Source organism: Petaurus breviceps, unplaced genomic scaffold, assembly GCF_028583685.1.
Source record: "Petaurus breviceps papuanus isolate PSGF00001 unplaced genomic scaffold, PetGlider_PUasm1.0 90779, whole genome shotgun sequence".
NCBI lineage: Eukaryota > Metazoa > Chordata > Mammalia > Diprotodontia > Petauridae > Petaurus > Petaurus breviceps.
In genome coordinates, this window is record NW_027187344.1 from 9,085,189 (window position 1) to 9,098,385 (window position 13,197).

At 41.8% G+C, this 13,197-nt stretch overlaps 2 protein-coding genes across 4 annotated transcripts in view; one reads left to right on the forward strand and one right to left on the reverse strand.

Annotated features, from left to right (window-relative positions):
• Positions 1–2,792, forward strand: part of PTGES (prostaglandin E synthase) — a 78,445-nt gene extending 75,653 nt beyond the window's left edge. The window contains exon 4 of one of the 2 annotated variants that reach the window (XM_069069365.1): positions 2,194–2,792. In XM_069069365.1, coding sequence (XP_068925466.1) covers positions 2,194–2,264 — 71 coding nt within the window. In that variant the 3' untranslated portion in view covers positions 2,265–2,792. The remainder of the gene's footprint in view (positions 1–2,193) is intronic. The other variant, XM_069069366.1, reaches the window with a different exon arrangement.
• Positions 1–13,197, reverse strand: part of PRRX2 (paired related homeobox 2) — a 65,900-nt gene that overhangs the window by 46,436 nt on the left and 6,267 nt on the right. The gene's annotated exons all lie outside the window — the stretch shown is intronic.

Here is a 13,197-nt window from a genome sequence, read left to right on the forward strand (position 1 = left end):
TCTAGGATCATTTCTTCCAAGTCTTCCCAGTTTTTTTCTGAAGCCATTCCCTTATTCCTTGTTAAAAAGATATTAAGACACCCTTTGACCCAACAATAGCAATATGAAGTCCATACCCCAAAGAATGCAAAGAAAGAGGAAAAGGTCTGATGTGGGCAAAAATATTCATAGCACTTCTTTTTGTAGTGGCAGAGAACTGGAAACTAATAAGATGCCTATCATTTGGGGAATGGCTAAATAACTTAAGATATATAAATGAAATGAAAACTATTATGCTGAAATAAATGACTAAAGGGATGGCTTCAGAAAAAAACTGGGAAGACTTGGAAGAAATGATCCTAGATGAAGTGAGCAGAACCAGTATAATAATTATAACAACAATATTGTAAAGACAAACAACTTTGAATGACTCAGGAACTCTGAGCAACATAATGACTGTCCCCCACAATTCACCTCTTGACAGAAAGTTGATGCAGAATGAAACATACATTTTTGGACATGGCTGCTATGGAAATTTCTTTTCCTTGACTATGCATATTTGTTACAGGACTTTCTTTTTCTTTCTTTTCCTTTTTCTTTAGAGGGGATGGGAGGAGTGTGGAGGAGGTAGAAGGGAAAGAAAATAAATGCCTGTTAATTGAAAAAATCCATTTTTAAAAAAACAGCAAAGAGCTAATATTTATCGAACTATCTCTTTAGATGTATGGACACCACAGCTTCTCCAGCCCTGAAAGACAACAAAGCTTGTAGTGGGGGGTTGGGAAACTAGAGTAGGAAACCACAGGCACGGGGGTAGGGATTCAATGCCTAGGTTAAAGAATTGGATGCATCGACCAATCTTGCTCCAGATTTGCCTTTCCAACCTAGAGAGGTGATGGGGTTCGAAGGACTGGAATGTTGCAGATTTTACTTACCTGATTTTCTTTGCTACAGAAAGAGTGCTTTAAAATTTTTCTGTTACAAGTAGGGGTGCATGTGCACAGAAAATAACTGTGGTGTAAAAAACTGAAATTGACAGTCAAATTTAAAATTTTAAATTCTCCCTCCATGCCCCCCCCCTTCAATAATTCAAGAAATACTAGGAATTTGGAACTCCTTCCCCCACATCCATCATTAAGACAATCTCCTGGAAGGTTCTTGTTTGAGACTCCCATAAAAGATGAATATAACCAAAGCCCCAGCCCTTCTCTGAGCCTGGAAAACTTTCTCTCTGTGTTTGTTCCTGATGTTCCCCTTCTCAAGGGAGAAGATGCAAAACTTTCTATTCATATTACAGAATCCCAACCACATTCCCCTGAGCTGTGTACCTTTAAAACCTGGGATCAAATCTTTGACCTGAGACCTTCCCTTATGAGACTTTCCCCCTGAGACCACACTACCCAAGACTGTCCATTTTGAAGGAAATATCATATAGTTACTTAGAATCCCTAGAAACCCATTAACCAGAGTACTCTGAAGGGAGCAATTAGGAATGGGATTGTCTTTTCTCAGTTTGTTCCTGTCTTCCACCAGCCCTGAAATGATAGAAACACTGTAGGATTACCCATTGAGCAGTAAGTTGGATGACTAGACCCGGAAAATTCCCTCAACTTTAAGATTCTGTAATGTAGCAAATGCCTCCAGTGAGTTGATACCATCATTTTCTGTCTGACCTAGAACCTTCAGAACCTGGCCCCAAACTACCTTCCCAGTTATAGCATGTACTATTTCTCTTTATGTAGTCTTCACTTCAGTCAATTGGATCTTCTTGTTGTTTCCCATAAGAAACACTCCATTTCCCTTTGTATGGGCTGTCCCACCTGCCTGGAGACCAGTCCCCACTTATCCTGATTCTTGGAACCCTTAGTTTCCTTTGAAGTTCCACTCAAGCCCCCTCACCCCTTCAAAATGAAGCCTTTCTTAACTTGGTAGCTCCTAGTACCCTAGTACAGGCTAGGACAGGTATAGCACTTTGTATTTATTTTATATCTATTTCTTTATTTAAAAACAATTTTTTTTTGCAGGGCAATTGGGGTTAAGTGACTTGCCCAAAGTCACACAGCTAGTAAGTGTGTTAAGTGTTTGAGGCTGGATTTGAACTCAGGTCCTTCTGACTTCAAGGCTGGTGCTTTATTCACTGTGCCACCTAGCTGCCCTAATTACTTAATTTTCTCTCTGGTTCTGGTGTTATTCTTTTGTTGTTGTTGTTTTTAGGGGCAGGAGGGTTCAAGGAGCAAAGAGCTGGACCATTGCCTAGCATGCCACAGAAGAAAACTGATATTTAGAGAGAAGAGAAAAAAAGAACTGACTGAAGTTTGGTGCCTGTTGAGTCTGCCTTTAATACTTAACTTCATATATTCTAGGATTGGCTTTGTCAATGAAGCCTTTTTTTTTTTTTTTAGGATTATCTCTTAAACATCAGATCTTCTTAATTGACCTTGGGTCTCCTGATTAGACAGTGGATACATCTGTGTGTCATACCAACTGCCTGGGATCCTCTATCAATCTTTGCATCAAGATCATTTTTGAAATGGTTTCCCTGATTGCAAACACTCACTGGAGACACTATAGAGTGGTTTCTTCCCATGTCCCACTGTGAGGGCATGTGTGTTCCTAGATTTGCCAGAACAGTGAGTGCTTCTTTAAGGGGACAGACAACCCCCAGCCTATAATTTCTGACCATGGAATCACAGGAATAGGATCCATTTCTTTCAGTCTTCCTGAGCTGCCTTATCTGGAGATCTAAAAGACATGGTAATTAATCTTTGAATTAAATTAGCTAACCTCAAACAACCACTGTGGTATATAAATAGACAGCAGTGTTGTGTTTTTTTATAGAAGGTATTTGTCATGCAATTATACATGTTTGCAATTTGTGCCATTTGGGATAAAATCCGGCTGCCATACTTGAGAATTGAAGTGTTTGCCCCAAGGAATAGTGCCTCCTTTTAGGAAATTGATAAAACTGGAGCGCATCCAGAGGAAGTCAACCAGGATGATGGAGAACCTTTGAGATCTAGGCCAATGAGGGACCCCCGAGCTGTAGAACCTGAAGATGTTTAGGCTGGAGAAGACTGGGGTGGGGGTATGATAGCTGTCTTCAAATATCTGAAGAATTAACATATGGAAGAAAGATTAGGACACTTCTGCTTGGTTATGGGTGGGGAAGAAGAGGAATGACTAGAACAATGGATAGAAGTTACAAAGAGGCAAACATAGATTCAAGACATAAGGAAAAACTTTCTAACAATTAGAGCTGTCCAAAAGTGGAATTGGCAACCTCAGGAGGAAGTGAGTTCCCTTTGCTGGAGGAGGGGGCAGTCTTCAAACAAAATCTGGTTGCCCATTTGTTGGATACATGTAGAAGAAACTTCTCTTCAGTTCTAAGTGGAAGTACATGTACTCAGGCTGAGGCTTCTTTCCATTGGGAGATTCTGTGATTCTTTTTTTTTTTTAAGAAAGATTGAAATATTCCCAAGCTTTTGAAGAAAATTATTTTTAGAAACTAAAGATATATAGTGACCATTAATTTTTGGAATTATAAGGGATTTGTGTACCTTTCTGCTAATTACTGAGTTGCCCCTTTACACTCTTTGAAATGATCACTGTGCCTACTGTTTGAATGTCTTGTCAAGATCACAGTGACTGCCCCAGGGTCTATGTTAAGTTGTTTGTAGCATATGGCTAGGGTGCTGCCTACTAAAAAACAGTACTATCTTAAACAAATTATGTAGCATATAATATTTTCTAATAAATGTTTTTGAATAAAAAAACAACAAAAAAAGAAAGGTTGAAATATAATTGTTTTAGGTCCCAGCAAAGGTCCATACGTTCAGAAGGAACTTTATATGGTCCAGCGGTTGGCATAAAGGACTACTTTCCCCTCTTACCTTCATAAAGTCCATTATTCAAAGTAGACAAAGCACATGCTCATAGAATTATAGATTTAGACTTGGAAAGGACCTCATAGACCATCTAGTCCAACCCCTTCATTTTAGAGATAAGACAACTGAGGCCCATGAAGAAAAAGTGACCCTGCCTAAGATCACACAAATAATAACCACCGGCAGTGGGATTTGATTCTACTGTGCTACCCTACTTTTCTTGTTTTCTACACCTCTCCTTCTGCTCCCACCTTTAAAAATAAAGCAAAGTATTAACCCCTCAATTGCACAAACCCAGGAGAGGCCACTCTGCCTGGGTGAGGGGCAGATTATAGTCATGGGAGTCAGGAGGACCCTGTCAGAATTCCAGTTCTAATTCTGCTTTCTGAATGACGTTGTCTAAATCTCTTTGTGTCTCATTTTCTTTACCTGTGAAATGGGACAGATAGTCTTAAATTGAAACCTGTCCATCTCCCAGTTGGTACTGGGAGAATGGTAAAGTAAAGTGTGAAATCACTGAAAGTATGCAGCATAATCTCTGGGGTACTAATTGAACAGAAGAGTTTCCTCCTTAGGGTTTTCCCCCTTTAGATGTCTTGGTCCTCTAGGTATTATGTAGTGGCAGAGCTCTGGATTCAGATGACCAGCCTGTGATGCTTACTACTTGTTTGACCTGTAGTAAATAATTTCAATTCCCTGGACCTCAGTTTCCTCTGTTATTAAATGAGGGGGTGAGAGTAGATAACCTCTTAAGCCACTTCCACCTCTAAATCTATGCTTGGTAGAGATTGTTTTTTCCTCTTTCTCCCCCAAACTTTCCAGACTGGATAGCTATTCACAGACAGAGAAACTGATGGGTCAAGGCCAACAAGAAAGAAGAACTGGATTAAGAAAACTCATCTCCTGGCTCTTAGTCCAATGATCTGATCCTTGAACTAAATGGCTTCTTCCATTTACATTGGGCATGTTAATATATCTGTTACTTTAAAAGAGAGGCAGACTGAAAAAGGAGAGAGACAGAGAGACTGGTAGAGAGAGAGAAAGGGGCTCATGGAGGATCTCATGAGGTGTCCACTAAATGAACTGAACGGATAAAGTGTGGGGGGCCACTTGTGGGGGCAGGAACACCTGTTCTTAGTTTTGTAGGACTCTGAATATACTGTGCTTATTGGGGAAAAATAATTAGGTGAATTAGTTGGACTGCTGGTGAAGTGAACCAACTTGGCCTTCTGCCATGTGCTTGAGTTAGACTGTGGCCCTTTTAATGAGGCTCCAATATGATTTTGGCTCCAGAGTGGGTCAGTTTTAAAGCACAAAGAATTCCGGTGGTGTAGACATGCCCTCAATCCAAGAGCCCAGGTAACAGCTGGTCAGGAATTTACAACTTTCCTCTCTAGGAGGCTAGAGCAGCCAAGGAAGCAGTCACAGGCGACTGTGGCCCTCTGAAACAGCAACATGTAAATCAAAATAAAATAACATGGTCCATGCTACAATAAGAGCTGCCCCACAGCTGGTTAAAAAAAAAAAGAACACAGCCTCTCCTGCTCTAGTTGTATTCATGGGAGTTCCTAGGAGTTTGCCCAGTGGCATGCTTTAGAAACCCAACCCTGAACAGAAGAGGCAGAGAACTGCTCTTCCATCACAGTTGTGTTCATGACTCTAAAGGCCTTTCTTTAAGGATCCGAGTTTTAAAAAATCCTTCCCCCTCCTCCATTAGCTCTGCTGTCCCTAATGTACTTGGATGAATTGAAACAGAAATCGTTTTCTTTAAACAGTGAATATGTTTTCTGCTGTTGGTTAGATCTTTTTTCTCTTCTTTTTCCTTCTCAGTGAAACTGGATCGGTCCGTTTTTACTTCTTGTCTCTTGCAATTTCCCTTTCAGGTTCTGATGCCCTAGCCGAGGGCCATGGAGGCTGGGCTCAGAGCTCTGCAGGGAGACGCTCTGGTCTCTCAAATGAAAACATTATGTCTCTTAGAAATATTATATTCCTGAAGGTTTTGCCTTCTCCTGCTACCCCCCCACCCCGCCATTCTTCCCCCTAGAATAAAAGATCTAGGGCCCATCTTTTTCAACTGGGTCTCACAGGTACATTGATTTAAACACACACACACACACACACACACACACACACACACACACACACAATCTCAGAACCTGGAAAGACAAAGATTTGGATGGCATGGGCCTGATGCCTGAGATGCTCAGGTTTCTAGGTGAGCAAAGAGGTAAGGCTGGGGATCCTCATGGCTCTAGGAGATGGCAGGCAAGCTTTTCCACATGCAGGCCAAGGAAGAGCTGGGAAGGGCACATAGTCAAGGCACTGACTGCTCTATCTGTAGCCTGAGAACCACTGGGTGTTTAAACTGGGGGTTCAGCAGCAGGGCAGACACCAGACCAGTCAGACCCTAGGCTGGAATCTGATGCTGTAGAGGTAGAGAGGAATTTGCATGTGTGCGGTTTCATCAGATGAGGAAATATTCTTCCAGACAGCTGGACAAAATGACAAATTTGTCTTTCTTCCTGACTCTATCACACTGCAGTGATTCTTTGCCCCTACCTGAGATTAAGAGTCACATAAATTCCATCCTAGGGCCTAATAACGCTCAGTCAAGATGGAGAGGTATGACTCAGATTCCCTAGGATTCTGGAACCTAGAATTGCGGGAGCCACAGGCCTTTTCTGCCAGTATTTTGGGGCCTCTTTTGTTCTATCTGCCCTTGAGAAACATTTCCCCCAGTCCCAGGCCTTTTTGCTATATGTCTGTATGAGGAATCTCTTTCATGAGGGTTCGAGTATAAAATGGGAGGGGTCTGGCCTGTGAGAACATCTGCACTCGAGGTCCCCTGTGGCTTCTGAGATAGAGCCTCACTGCCCATAAAGTTAGTTGGGGATGCTTTCTTTCTTTCTTTTTTAATAATTGTACTACTTTACGTTTCTTGGGTTTCTATTATTTGGGAGTGCTTGTGAGTGAAAAATTAAAATCAAGTCCATTTAAAAAAATAATAAAAATGCCTCAAATGCCCTTCTCTTTTGAATGGATATCTTTTGGTTGTTGTTGGCTTTCAGTGATTTGAGGAGCATATATTAACGTCACACTTTAGGGTGACCCTGACCTGACCTAGAAGAAGCTGCTTTCTAAAAGTCCGCTGGTGCCCACTCTCCTTTGTTTGTGTACATGTCTTATCTCTGCTATGAGGTTAAAAGCTCCTTAGAGGGAGGGAAGGGAGGAATAACAATGACATTTTACATTTCTCTGCCTTCTCTTCAGTACCTAGCCCAGTGCATGGTATATACATAGTAGGCTGTTAATAGATTTTTGTTGAATGAATGAGTTGGGAAAGAAGCCTGCCCACATGTTGCATAGAGGGCCAATACTCTAGGGTAACCTGGGATACCTATGGAATCAGTTTCCCTGGGGAGGGCAGGCTTTTCCCAAGGGGCTCTCAACCTCCTGTGGGGATGCCAAGAGTAACTGCAGCCCGAAATGGCATCAGACCACGGCCTGCTGGCTAAAATTACCCTTCTGCTTTATCATCTTGAGAACATTAAGGGCTGTTGTTAACAGATGTTTTCTGTTACACGTTATTTGTTAGTCTAATGAAAGGAGGTGCACTAGCTTTCAAGACCTCAGCGTTCTACAGAAGGTTTTATATGAGAGGCTATTGCACAGCCCTGGTGGAGAGAGCGTCTCTGCCAATTGTGCTTGGCGGGTCCGGCTTTGATTTTGATGTTTGCAACCATTTGCATTGTAATTTTAGCTCTGGTTAAATGTCATTTTTAATAACTCCATCTATGGTGCATAAATGTCTGAGCAAGCACAAGAGAGGCAGGAAGGGAAAGGAGAAAGAAACACAGAAATGGAATTCTTGGTCAGCAGTTACGAGGAGAATTGTTGAGGATGGCAAGCCAGCCAGTTCATGGGATGTGATGGGAAAAGCTGTGTCCCCTGTTGTTTGTCCTCTGAGGGTGGGGACTTGATGCCAAGGCTAGAGAAGAGAGAGAGAGAGCAGTCTGAGAGGAAGGTCAGTTGGTCCTTCCCTTGTGGGGAGGAGGAGTAAGTAACAGAGATGGAAATAGTCTGTATGCTAAATGCAAAGTCCTATCCCGATGGTACAAAGGGACACACGTGCCCAGCTTAACAATGAAGCCCAATTCCTACGGTGAGCCTCAGCTGAAAGCTAGAGAAATCAGGACACAGTAGGGGTTAACAGGATAAGTCTTCTCCATCTCACATTCTTTCTTCCTTTACTCACAACCACTTAGGTTACTGTTCTTTGGTGACTTAGTTACACTTTCCAGTGACCTGGTCTATTTTCTCATCATTATCCCAGACACTAAGACGTCCTGGAAAAATTTAGATCCTGGAAATTCAGAGGCCCATCCACAGTGTTGGCTGACCCCCATTATTCCATATTTAATCTAGCCATCTAGGTCACTCTCACCCAAAAAACATCCATGTTCTTCACTAACATCAATTTATTTGATATCTTACATATCCCTGAGTAGTAGCAGAAACCAGCAAAGTCTCCATTTTCTAGATGGGCAAATTGAGGTAAATGACCACACAAAGGAAAGGAGGGAGAGCTATGATGTTTAAGTCTTGGCATAATCGACTCATACTTCTAATACTGCTTTATGGTTTACAATATGTTTTCCTTATAATAATCCTGTAAGGTAGGGGGTTCAAATATCATTATTCCTATTTTACAGATGAAATTGAAACCCAGAGAGCTATACAGAACTAGTAACTGCCAGGGCTGGGACTTGAACCCAGATCTTCTGATTCTAGAACATGATACTTTTTCTCATAATGAGGAAATAGGTCTACCTCATGGGTTTGCTCCTTCTTTGAAAGTCATTCCATACCTTGCCTCTTCGGTTACATGTTCTCTCTGTCCTGTGTCTAGGAAACGTCAGTTACCTTTCCTCTACTCAATATCTCTCTTATTCCCTTTCACTCTTTCTTATCAAGGCAGTTTAGAGCCCAGTCCTCAGTCTTTCTTAAAGGGGGTTTGGCAACTGAAATATATATGTATGTGTATGTGTATACATACATATATACATGTGGGGATGGGAGTGGGGGTGGTGACTGTACATATATAATTTTTTTTAATGCTGACAATAAACTTGTTGGCGCAGACCAGGAAAGTTCCAGCTGCCCATCCCATGTACAGCTGGGAACAGAGAGAGCTGGCAATAAAGAGGAGTTGGAATAAAAACGTCCTGGGCCTGTTTCATTTTAGGATACCAATAAAAGATACCATTACCCGTAAAAGTCCCTGTGTGGACTATGCCCTGCCACACAATGGCCCCTCTGCCTTGGGGTGGGAGCTGAAGGTTTCTCAGATGTGTGGAGAGGGAAAGAAACAGTTTAGAGAAGGCGACGGCAAAAAGACAGTATGCCGCATGGCATCATGCGTATCCCATGAAGAATTAAACCTGACATCCAGACCAGGAGATGAATTCACAAAAAGCTCTTCAAGTTTTACTTCCTAGATTAGAGGAATGAAGCACTGGTTGAAATTCTAATGAACCAATATCAATCAGATAGAGATTTTTCCCTGCAGCAATTTTTATAGTCAGTGGCCTCTGGATCAAGCCAAAGCCAGCCCTGACCCATCCTGCCCTCAAAACTCTTAACTAAGGGATATGCCTATGAATTAGTCTGTGTCCTTTCTGTTTTCAGTCCAATCCTCTATTCTTTATGAGACCAACTTCCATTCCCCTGTGACTTCTACATGGGGTTCTTTGATCCCTTTTCCACTGAGATTGCTGGGCTTACAAGTCATATCCCCATGTCACATTTTCCTTTCCTTAGCTTATCAAACCCTCCCTCCTCCCCTTTCTCTCCTACCTCCTCCCACAAGGCCTTCACCAAAAGAGAAGTAGATGACTCCAACCACATTGTCTAAACAGGAAACTCCCCCAGCCCTCCCCTACTCACCACCTCACAAAAGGCACTTAACCCTTGGCCCCTACCTAATACAAATAAGTAATCTCATCTACTTATTATTAGTATTTGTCCTATCATTGTTCTCTGGGTGTTTTCTCTAAGTTTATCCGTGTGTTGATCCCCCAAGAAGGAATTCTTAGTAAGATAAGGGTTAGATTAGATGTCCTCTGTGGGCTGTTTCAGCTCAGAGATTCTGGTATTCTGTATCTTCAACTCCAAGAACGACGGGGGAGGGAGTGGGAAGATGTCTGGGTAATTTTCTTCTTGAGAGAATCTAGTATAATTCCAACCAATCAGCCAACTAACAAGCAGTGATTGAGTGTCTACTATGTATCAAGTATTGTGTTGGGCACTGGGGATACAAAGAATGAAAATCCTTACTCTCAAGGAGTTTACATACTAAAAGGGTGTGTGTGTGTGTGTGTGTAGTTGTGTGATCAGGGGGAACTTAAATTGTATACAAGCAGAAGACAAGAAGTGACAAGGACAGAATGGAATCATAAAATATTCGGGCTGAAAGGGATTATGCAGAGTATTTAGTTCAGGTTCCCTAATTTACAGCTTCAAAAACCTAGACACATGGGATGAAGCAACTTGCCCAAGGTTATCCAGGGTGTTCAGTGCAGGGCCTGGGCCTGAAGATCTTGTTTTCTTCTTGACTATTGTTATACTGTTTCCCACTTGCAGTCCCCAACCTAGAATTACATTAGTTGTGCATGAGGTGGAACAAGGGGACCAGGGTGGAGGAAAAGTCATCCCCTCAGCTTTAGTATGACTCTGATCTCATCACCTACCAAGATTATAAGTAAAGGGAACTTGCTTGGCCCTAACTCCTTTCTACTCAGGAGGAATATGACAATCTGTGGATGATGGGAATGGAAAGGAAGAGATCAGTCAATCTACAAGCATTTATTAAATGCAGACTATGTGCCAGGCACTAGGCATCCAAAGATAAAAATGATGATAGACTGATTTAGACACAGATGAGAACTTAGAGGTCATTGAGTCTAATCCCCTCATTTTATAGGTGAAGAAACTGAGATCCAGACAGTTCCAATGACTAGCCCAAGGTCACACAGGTAGTGAGGGGGCAGAGCTTGATTTTAAACCCAGATCCTCCAGAGCCAGCATACCCAGAATTTATATATCATTCTAAGTTTTGCAAAGTGTTGGTAGGTGCTATTACTAGGCCCATTTTGCAGATGAGGAAACTGAGGTAGAAAGCAGTTAAGTGACTTGCCCAGGATCACCCAGTTAGCAAGTACTGGATTTGAACTCAGGCCTTCCTGACTCCAAATCTAACACTCTAACCATGATAGAATGGAAAGATACTTGCCTACCTTTCCATTCTATCATGTTGGAGCCCTTTCCTAGTTCTTGCTGGTAATCTATCTAGTCCAGCCTAATCCTCTCTCTAACATCCCTAACAAGTGGTCATCCAGCCTCTTCTTGAAGGCCTCTAAGGGCAGGGAACTCAGTTCCAGTCATTGGCCCTTTTCTTCTGTCAAAAGGTCAAGCTGAATAAGTCTTATCCTTCTACCCGTCATCCCTTCAAATACATGAAGTCTAGTATCATGACCCACTCAAGTCCATCATCTTCTCCAGGCTAAACATCCCTTGCTTCTTCAACTGATCCTTGAATGACATGGTTTCAAATCTACTCATTCTAGTTGCCCTTCTCTAAAGGTGTTCCTTGGCTTTTCAGCATTCCTTCTAAAATGAGCACCTCTAGACAGTGTCCTCCAAATGTGGGCTGATTAGTGCAACCTTTAGAACTAGTCTATCTCCCTCCCTCTGGAATGGGCTCCTCCTAATGGCCCATCAGAGCAAGTCCAAATCTCTTATGAATCGACTATTCAAAGTCCTCCATAAATAAGTACCATTCTTCCTATTTTTAGGGCTCTAATTCCTTAAACTAACCCTCTACTCTAGAACAGTCTCTTTACTGTCCCAGGTTCTCATCCTTCTCCAAACATGCTTATTCCTGATTCCACCTTTGACTCCATTTTCTCCCTAAGCCAAATTTTTCACTTTTAACTCTCATTCTCAAGAGTCACATCCTAAAGCTTTCTCTCACTGTTTAACCTGAGGTCTTTCTATTCCCAAAATCCATGAAACATCTAGTCTCTATGTTACGATGCATCTCTTGGCGATACATTGTCTTTCTTGTATTGCCCTTCAGTTTCAACAGTAGAAGTCTCATCTACTCAATTCAAGTCAACAATATTTAAGCACTTACCACATACAAAGTCATCATGCTAGCATCGGGAGTAACAAAGACAAAAAAGAAAACCTTCAAGGAGTTCCCATCCTTATGTAAGGCAAGCCTGCTATGTTTTCCCTATTTCTGTGACTGAGAACCACCAAGAAACTCCAGTAACTGTTTCTATATTCAGTAGAATCCCTTTTACAATGCCACACGATGGCTGACACAGGACTGACTGGATACACAGTAGGTACTCAGTAAATATTCACTGTCTTGCTCCATTCAAAACCAGCTCATTTTTTAAAAAAGGCAGTCAAGAATGGAATCTGCTGGGAAATCAGCTCAATCATCTTGGGCCACTTGGTTAAGCATTAAATTGTTCACATCAGAATAAAATCAATTTTTTTAACCCCCAGTGTAGTTAGCATTTGTAAATCCAGTCATTCAAACTCCCAGGCAAAACTCCTCCTCTCTCCATCCCACTTCAAACATATATATATATACACACACACACACACACACACACACTCCCCCTTTACTTAATATCATTTCTCAACTCTCTAGACCAGGCATCAATCCCCTTGCAGAGTTCCTCTCTGTCATATATATTCGGCCTGTGTCAAGGAAGCATGGACCAAAGGGTACAAAAATACATTCAGATAGTTGAGTTCCTAATAATTACAACACAATGATTTTCTTGGGTTTAGTTAATCCCCTGAGGCAGCTGACCCAAATGATTTCCTGGGATGGTGTCTATGGCCCAAGCTGAGCACCAAGCACTATGACTCCCAGGTTCTATGGAGTGCTTGTTAGCTTCACTCAAGTGTTAAATTGTGTAGGGAGGCAAGATCTCATTGAAAACCAGATGCTGTATGTAAGCTGCAATATATTAAAAAAAATAAAATAGAAAACACCCTTCCAGCTAATGAATTAGCATTACACAGAAGCCATCTGAAAACATGAGGCTGAGTGAGCCACCAAAAGGCAGATGCTGAAACAATGGCATTGCTGCCTATTTATCCCAGCAAGTTTGTATAGAGTTGCCCTGTATGGGTCAGTTGCCCACTGCTATTCTGGCAATATTGGGGGTGGTGGTGGTGATGGTGGTATTTATGCTTCAAATCCCTTGAGTTCCATTGGGAAGAAATCTCAAATACACATATATCAGGCTTC